We start from the raw sequence: 9,424 nt of genomic DNA, 5'->3' as shown, positions 1-9,424 counted from the left end.
AAGCGATTGTCTTTAATCTTTCAATATTATCAATTATATTAGAATAATTTTTAAAGTAATCATGATACTTGTGTCATGTTGCATTCATACACCACTCATAAGTATAATTAAGATCTGTTGTTTTCAACACATGTTACAGTCAAGAAACTCTTCCTTTAATTAATAGGTAAATTGAGGCTTGGATCTTTAACTCGTAGATTTGTGGTTTCTCTAAACTGCTCCAGAGTAAAATGTTTACCAAAAGATAACCCCACTCTAGTATAAGAAGCAGAATATCATGTTTGAACATCGTGTGAAATGCTATTGTCATCAAAGTTAATCACCAAGAAAGCTAGGGGGCTTCGCTGGTGGCGCAGTGGTTGAGAATCTGCCTGACAATGCAGGGGACACGGGTTCGAGCCCTGGTCTGGGAAGATCCCACATGCTGCGGAGTAACTAAGCCCGTGAGCCACAACTACTGAGCTTGCGCGTCTGGAGACTGTGCTCCGCAACAAGAGAGGCCGCGATAGTGAGAGGCCCGCGCACCGCGATGAAGAGTGGCCCCCGCTTGCCACAACTAGAGAAAGCCCTCGCACAGAAACGAAGACCCAACACAGCCAAAAAATAAATAAATTAATAAATTAATAAATTTTTTAAAAAAAGAGAGAAAGCTAAGGCTAATAAATGGCTGAGATGCATTGGAAAATTAGATCTTTACTTGGATTTAAATTAATGAAATTATACAGTATCAGAGATAGCCCCTCGCTAGGACATTTGATGTTAACAACGTTAATAATAGTCTCAAAGGGTATTGTTAAGAGGAACTCTCTCAATTGCCAGATGGAAAACTGCATTGTACCAGTATTTTTGCAAACATAATGTAACATCAAATAGAAAAGGGTACATGATAGGAAGATAAAGGTAAATCCTATCATCCCATAAAGCACAAATAATCCCAAACATCTCCAATGGCACATGACTGAAGAAAAATAGTCTGGTGCCATACCAAATAATTCCTTAAGACACGAAATAAGCAAATAAACACTGTGACCAAACACTCTACTGGCTGTTGTATTTGGCTTTGTTTGAAGAAGCAGAGCCCAACTCAAGCTGGTTCAAGTTAAGGGAGGATTATTTTATGGATGAATAGGAACAAATAAGAAGGCTAGGATACAAGAGAAGTGTGACTAGTTCTCATTGAGATGAGCTATATGTGCGAAATACACATTGGATTTCAGAAAGTCAGTATAAAAAAAAGAATGTAAAGTATTTTATTTTCATATTGATGACATGTTGATATGATAATATTTTAGATATATTGGCTTAAATAAAATGTATTATTCAAATGAATTTCACCTATTTCTTCTAACTTTTCATAATGTGACTACTTGAAAATGTAAAATTACACATGGGGCTCCCATTTGTGACTCATGTTATATCTCTACTGGAGAGCGCAGCTCTAGAGACACTGGTGTTGAGATGTAGTTAGGGAAGGGGATGGTACAAAACAGGAAGGCAGCAGGAGTGAGAGTGGAGTAGTTTCCTTTCAAAGGAGGAGGGGCCTGACAAGATAAAATTTACTGCTGACTCACTGAAGAGTAAGAGAAACCAGAAAGGAAAGAGACCCTCTAGATATGGCAAGTCTAGACTGGAAGGCACCTCCTTCTTTTTTCCTCCCTCCACCTCCATCTCCCTCCATCTCCATCTTCCTCCATCTCCACCTCCACCTCCATCTCCATCCCCACCTCTATCTCCACCTCCATCTCCATCTCCATCTCCCTCCTTCCATCTCCATCTCCCTTCCTCCCTCCATCTCCCTTCCTACCTCCTTTTGTACTCTTCCTTTCCTTCCCCTTTCTCCCCCTTCCTTCCTTCTTCCTTTCCTATCTTTTTTTTTTTTTTTAAGAAAAGATATCTTGATTATCCTGAATGGGTCAAACAGGAAAGCAAGTGATGATTAACCACTTACCGTATCATACTTTCCAGAAAAAAATCTACAGGTGAAACAAACACAATTTTGAAACTGAACATTAAGATAAAAACTGCAGAGGAATTCCTAGTTGTCTCCTAGTGATGGCAATACCTTGCTTGCTCTGCAGTGTCTGCTGACCATGACTTACCTAACTGCTCCTGCCGATCAGCTCCACAGAGTTAGAGGTGATTCTTTTTTTTTTTTTCAATGTTTTTTTAAAAATTTAATTAATTAATTAATTAATTACTTTATGGCTGTGTTGGGTCTTCGTTTCTGTGCGAGGGCTTTCTCTAGTTGCGGCAAGCGGGGGCCACTCTTCATCGCAGTGCGCGAGCCTCTCATTATCGCGGCCTCTCTTGTTGCGCGGAGCACAGGCTCCAGACGCGCAGGCTCAGTAGTTGTGGCTCACGGGCCCAGTTGCTCCGCGGCATGTGGGATCTTCCCAGACCGGGGCTCGAACCCGTGTCCCCTGCATTGGCAGGCAGATTCTCAACCACTGCGCCACCAGGGAAGCCCCTAGATGTGATTCTTAAAGGTTTGTGGAGACCATCCTTTATGTGTATGTCAAACAGATTGCATTCGTAACATTTAATGCCCACAGTAACAATAATAAAACATGCTGGCGTGTGCTCTCTGTGTAAACACTTTCTTCTGAAGATAGAGCCAGCAGAATGTTTTAGGAACTTTGACATTTATGGCTGTATTTATAATCTTTTTTGGATCATTTCCTCACAGAGTCACATGTTCGTATATTTTAAATTCTCTGGAGAAATAAAGATGTTTAAACATAATATAATGATGTGATATGCATTTTATGAGCCCTTGCTCACCATCTAGGCATGAGAAAAGATAATTGTATGGTGAATCCTGAGAAGGGTTTCTATAAGTGTCGAATTTTCTAGATCTGTGCCACAAAGCTAAGGTGAGTAGAAAGAGAAAGTGGAGGTGTATATTCAACTCTGACAGAGACTTTTTTTTTTGCTTGAAACTAGACTACCCTAAAAGTTGGAAACTAGACATTCACCCTGTTTGGAATATGCATTGTGGAGACTTCTTTGGGCAGACACATGCACTTTTTGTGCTTTCAAAGAAAATGAAGAAGACTCAGGAATTTTTTTGCCACTCTATACTCATACATAATATGAATTTACCTACTGTTTATTTTTTGAAATTTCCTGGTCTATCTATAGCACAACAGTCCAAGATATATCCATCTGGCTATAGAAACAAACCCTTTATTTTTAGCCAAAGCAATGCAACTAAGTTTTACTAAACACTTAATCTGGTATATACCAAATATCTTACATGTGTTAATTTATTAAACAGCCATAACAAGTCTAACTAGAAGTGACAAAGATGGTATTCAAACCCAGGGGATGTCTCATACCTGAAACTGTTCCTATACAAATATGCTATCCTGGAGGGAGAGGACACAGAAATTCTAAAACATATCTTCAAATTTTTTGACATTCCTCCTAAAGAGAGTATTCCCCTAAAATCTGACCAACCTTAGAGATTGGTTGACCAATAGAGGATGGCAGAAGAGACAGCTGTCTTCAGAGGTTAGGTCAAGGTAGAAGGCCATTCAGTGTCCACTGGTTTAATTTGAGACACTCATCTCTGGGGTCCTGAACCATTATGTAAGAAGCACAAGGCTGCCATGTTGTGAGGAAGCTCAGACTACAGTTTTTGCAGTGATTTCTTACATAGCTAGAACAGAAGATTTTAAGTTCAGCTGAGGGTTAGGGATCCAATTAATATGAAGTCTTATCTCTTATTACTGATAAATTTTAAAAAGACCAATTCTTATGCAGGTTCCATTTAAAAACTGTTATACACAAGTAATAGTTATGCCTAATACAATATGTCTGACTTTGTTCTAAAGACTTTTGTATGTATTGATGCACAGAATCTTCACAATAGTCATGAAGCAGATGTTGTAATCATCTCTAATTTTACATAGAAAGAAACAGAGAGGCTAAGTGTTTGCCCAAGGTCAGTCAGCTATTAAATGGAAGAGCCAGGATTTGAACTAGGGTCTTCTGGTTCCAGATTCCGTGTTTTTACCTCTTTTACTGCCATGAACAAATTCTCAAATTAAAGAGATGACTATTTAAAAAAAAGATTAATAAAAAATAAACATTTTCCCTCTCTGGTGATTCTTTACCACTCCTCCCACTGAAAGGTAGAGCTTGTATCTCCTCCCCTTGAGTTTGGGTGGGCTTGTGAATGCTTCAACCAATAGAATACAGCAGAAGTGAGGCTGGGTGCCCGCGAAGGCTAGGTCATAAAAGGTCTTACACCTTCTACTTTGTTCATGGGAATATTTGCTCTTGGAGCCCTAAGTCTTTACAGAAAAAGTCCAAAGTCCAAAATTCTGAAGCCACCATGCTGTGCAGAAGCCCCAGCCCATGCAGAAGTCACTGCAGTTGACAGTCCCAGATGAGCAGCCTTTGAGCCATCCTAACCTGGGCACTGACATGTGAGTGAGAAGTCTCCAGACGTCCAGCCTCTGTCTTTTGAAATACCCTCTGCCCTTTGAGTCTGCCCAGCTGAGGTTTAAGATATTGTAGCTCAGACACAAGCTATCTCTGTTGTGTTCTAAATTCGTGATCCACAGAATCAGAGAGAATGATAAAATGGTTGCTGTTTTAGGTCCCTGATTTTGAGGGGTTTGTTACACAGAAAAGGACAATTGAGATGTTCTCCTTCACCGACAACTTCTAAACTTGACTCTTAGAAGTAAGTACTAAAAATGCTTGCTGTTACATTTTCAGTCCCTTTTCTATACTTTTAAACATTGTTCATATTCTGTTTTAAATATTAATAGGACCATTATATTTAAATTGTTCATACACTTGCTTTTTTTTACACTCATTTAGTCAAGATATTTTTAATTGAGAACTTATGCCAAGCATTGTTTACGATATTGAGGATTCAGGATGAACAAAGTCCTAAAGCAGATGGAGGTTATGTTTATGTAACAATGTCTTGCTTTATATGTCCATACATACAGGTCTATGTAATTCTTTTTCTCTGCCCATATCGTATTCCTTTTTATCTTCGCATATAGATTATATAGTACTTGAAGTGATTCATATTGTTGGATACATACAATGTTTCCAATATTTTGCTATTTCCAACAAAGTATAAGTGCACATGTATACTTTCTCTTAATAGAAAGCTCAAGAAGTATAATTGGGGAGAACTGTATTTTTAATTCTAATACTGCCACATTGTCTTCAACAACTGACACTCCCATCAGTAGCACAGGAAAATGCCTGTCTCCTGACCCTCACTGACACTTCAGTCGATGTTCTGGGAGCAAAACTCTCATATTTTAATTCACATTTCCCCCAATTATTAATGAGGTTAAACATCTTCAGGAACCAATTATAACTCCTTTTCAGTGAATTGTTTATTGTTATTCTTTGCGCATTTAAAAATTGGTTGTCTTCCTTAACTAAAGGTGTGACTACTTTAGTCTAATTATGAATCCTTTATCTCTTAAATATGGAGCAAAAACAGCTTGAGTCTAAACCTGCTTTTTTTTTTTTTTAACATCTTTATTGGAGTATAATTGCTTTACAATGGTGTGTTAGTTTCTGCTGTATGACAAAGTGAATCAGCTATACATATACATCTATCCCCATATCCCCTCCCTCTTGCGTCTCCCTCCCACCCTCCCTATCCCACCCCTCTAGGTGGTCACAAAGCACCAAGCTGATTTCCCTGTGCTATGTGGCTGTTTCCCACTAGCTATCTATTTTACACTAAACCTGCTTTTAAGCTTCCTATTGCTTTTTATTATACAGAAGTTTTTGATTTTTATGTGGGCAAATCTGTCCATCTGTTACTTCATGTCTTTTGGATTTTATATCTTGCCTATGAAGGCCTCCATGCCAAAGTTATATAAACATTATCTTTGGCCTCTATATTTAAAAATGTTTCTTTAAACATCAGTTATTTATTTTTTAAATGTATGTGGACTTTTCTCTTAGTGACTTGGTGTGGTAGGCGTCTAGATTTCCTTTTCTTTTTGGTCTATTGATTGATTCTCAGTTCCCAACTAATATGTATTTAGTTACTATTGATTATAGTTTATTTTCATGTTTGGCAGGGCAAATTGCCCTTCTTGCTTCCTCTTTCTCAAAAACATCTTGGCTTTTCTTTTATTTTCTCTTCCAAAGTTTGGAAGTGTGGCTTATTGAGTTCCTTTCAAAAAACAATTCCTATGTGGTTTTTTTAATTAAGATTTAATTGAATTTATAGAGAAGTTACAGAGAAGTGATATCTTTACAACCCAGAAACATGGTCTCTTCTTCATTTACTCAAGTTTTCCATTAAGTTTTATAATATTTTTTCATCTAGGTCCTGGCATATTTCTCTCTGTTTCATTCCTAAAAACCTAATTATTTTGTTACAATTGTGAATGGGACGATTATCAAAGTTTTATTCAGTTATTGCTAGAATGTGGAAAAGCCACAGATTTCTGTGTGTTGGCCTTGGAGACAATCTCTTTACTTACCAGTTGTCACTTGATCCTCTGGGTGTCTGAGCAAAAAATTATATCATCTACAAATAATAAATATTTTGTCTCTTTGTTCCCCCCCCAATTCATCATTCTTATTTTTCTGATTAATTCATTAACTAAGACTTCCAATAAAGTTTCGACAAGTCGAGGTGATAGTAAGCACACTTTTCTTGCTCCTAAACATTTTATTATCAAGTATGACACTTGCTGTATGTTTCTAGTAGAAAACTTTAGCAAGATAAAAAAGCTCACTCTGTTTCTAACCCAGCATTTGATGAAAAGTGGATCTTGAATTTTATCAAATGCTTTTTTCAGACATCTGTTAAGACATTATGTAGATTTTCTCCTTTAATCCATTAATGTAACAAAACAAAAGATGACATAAGGTTCATTCAGCCAACACATATTTATTGAGCACCTATTATTTATGTGCCAAGATCTATGATAAATCCCAGGAATATAAACAAGAACAAGACCGGAAAGTTTTCTGCCCTGAAGTTGAGCAATCTTTGCATTCTTAGGATAAACCCTATTTACTCTAGGTGTGTTACTCTGTCAATATGCTGCAGGACTTGATTTGATATTGCTTTGCTTAGGATTTTTGCATCTACATTCCTGAGTGGGACCAGATTATGTTGCCCTGGGCCCCATTCAAAACTGACAGTTTTACAAGTTCTCAGTAAATAAAACTGGAGCAAAGTATAGTGCTTCTCTCCATTTATTCAAGTCTTCTTTTAAATCTGTAATAAATTTTGCAGTTTTCTTCCTGTGGGTCTTAAACATTCCTTATTAAATATATTCCTAGATAATGTATTCATTTCATTATGAGTGAGATGTTTAAATCAACTCTTCTAATTATTTATTGCTTGTGTATATAAAACCAATTGATTTTTGTATATTTGTTTTATGATTGGTTGCTTAGACAGAAATTGTTCAATAAGGCTTTTCATTTTTTTTTTTTTTTTGGTCAGCAGCTACATTTATTTTGACCAGACACAGGAGTCAGACGATACTCCCAACAATCAGACCATTAGGTCTTGTAAGCAAAACAGGCAAAAAGGGGGAACTAACCAGGACCAGCATCTACCATTTTCCATGTGTGCTCACAAGCCATTTTTTTTTTTTTGAGTTGGCCTTGAGAATGAATTTAGAGAAAGCTAGCAGAATACCAAGTACTAACGTGAAGAGACCCTATATGCACACACTGGACCTGACACGTCCAGCTCCCCACACCCACTACCTTTGACTGACAACAAGACAGGAAGGAATTATTAAACTATTAGGTAGCATGAAGTTATCCAGTAAGAGGCACACCTCCAGCTCAGGTCTGAGACACCAGACCTCAGAGTAAAGCAACTTATGTTAGGTGGTCTGTAAAAAGTAATAGAAGACTAAGGCTTGAAAAGTGGATAAACAAGGAGACATTAAAAAAATCTCTTCTCCTGGGACGACCTGTTTAAGATAGAAACAATACACCTTCCAATTTGACCTATTTCTGACTGACAGTCATGCCAAGGGTGAACCTTAAGGAAAACTAAGTTTAAACCTCTTACAGAATATCTCACCCTCCACCTAAGGGTTGGGGCAAGAAAACAATTTTTAATGAATATTACAGAGGCATAACTTCAAACTTAAAAATGGCCTGAGACATCCCAGTGATATGCTGTAGAGAATCATGAGTCAAAGGGTTAGTCACATGTATACTGTGGGTCACATGACTCATGAACATGCCAGGTAGGCCATGTTGCTTGGAAGTTTATCTAGTTTCTGGTCGGTCCTGCCTTTAGTAATCCTGCAATGGCACTTGGGCACACGGTGAGGCCTTTGGCACCACTTCCCTATAACCTAGCCCACACTCCTCTGCTCATCCTCAGGTGATCGGTCTGTTTGCGCCAGTGCCCTTGGAAAGTGAGGGTTTGATGTGCCTCCTGCCACTGTCTTGGTCGTGTGTGCTGCTGCTGGTGTGTTTCAAATACTACTGAAAACATGGTATTTTTTTTTTTCTGAGCATTTTCCTGGTACCGGGTCCAACAGGAAAATCCCCCATGGTCACCTCTCCCCTGGACCCGGGGTTATTTTTCCTCATTTTTTCTTTCTTTTCTCCTCAGACTTGTCCTAGGGGTTCCTCAACATGAAAAGCAGAAGTATAAGAGGGATGAGAAGGTAGGTGATGCAGACAGATACATGGAATAGTTGTTCGTGGAAAGTCTTAGGTCCTTGTCCTCTGAAACAACTGGCTTTGGAGAAATCCTGGAGTAGAAACGTGGAGAGGATTGGAATCAGAGTTGTCATGGTGTGAACCGAGTAGATGATTGCAGGGGTGTGGATCCACCTGCAGCCTCCATGAACACTGGTATGGCCACCTTCTTTTTAAAAGCATCCGTCATGGGGACACTTTGAAGAAGACATATGTTGGGATGAGAAAGAAAGGCAGCTGAAACACAAGCTCGCAAAACAGAAAGGACTTAAACCACACCGGGGGGTTGTGTAGCAGGGGGTCTTTGGACTCCTCAGTATACCACTCCTGCAGGTTTCTCAGCTCCACCGGGTAGAGATCACGAGGCAGCACCGCCTGCAGGTCCACGAGCAGGGTGATGGGGACGTGGGAGAGGAAGTAGAGGCCCATCAGCCACCCCAGGCCATGCCGGGCGCCCAGAGACCCCATCATCCGTCAGTTGGGCAGAGCAGGATCCCAGCCTACCAGGCTTTTCATTTTTAACTCATATTTTTCCTGGTTTTCAGACTTAAGGATAGACCATCATAATATGAGTAAATAGTACTATTTTCCTCTTCCTTTTCCCTCTGTGCCTGATCTTATTTCATGGGTTAGAAATTGCAGCACAATCTCGAGTAGTATTTATAATAAAGAACATCCTTGTATCTTTTTCTTCTTTTAAAGTCAATGTTCCTAGAGTTTTATTGTTAGATAATCACATATT

The 9,424-nt window shown here is 38.7% G+C and overlaps 1 protein-coding gene across 1 annotated transcript; it reads right to left on the bottom strand.

Annotated features, from left to right (window-relative positions):
• Nucleotides 1–8,600: 8,600 nt before the first annotated feature.
• LOC133093724 (sigma intracellular receptor 2-like) lies at nucleotides 8,601–9,153 on the bottom strand. Its single transcript, XM_061193701.1, has 2 exons — nucleotides 8,879–9,153; nucleotides 8,601–8,835 (listed from the first exon to the last, which is right to left on the bottom strand). Exons 1-2 carry the CDS (start codon nucleotides 9,151–9,153, stop codon nucleotides 8,601–8,603), a joined length of 510 nt encoding a protein of 169 aa, XP_061049684.1.
• Between the last annotated feature and the right edge of the window lie 271 nt (nucleotides 9,154–9,424).

Source organism: Eubalaena glacialis, chromosome 6 (genome assembly GCF_028564815.1).
Source record: "Eubalaena glacialis isolate mEubGla1 chromosome 6, mEubGla1.1.hap2.+ XY, whole genome shotgun sequence".
Lineage (NCBI taxonomy): Eukaryota > Metazoa > Chordata > Mammalia > Artiodactyla > Balaenidae > Eubalaena > Eubalaena glacialis.
This window is presented reverse-complemented; position numbering and strand designations above follow the sequence as displayed.

Excerpts from the sequence above, each read along its gene's own strand:
- LOC133093724 (XM_061193701.1), bottom strand. The coding sequence starts at position 9,153 with ATGATGGGGTCTCTGGGCGCCCGGCATGGCCTGGGGTGGCTGATGGGC. Across the intron at positions 8,836-8,878 it reads ACATATGTCTTCTTCAAAGT|TGTTCATGGAGGCTGCAGGT; the intron begins GTCCCCATGACG and ends TGGCCATACCAG.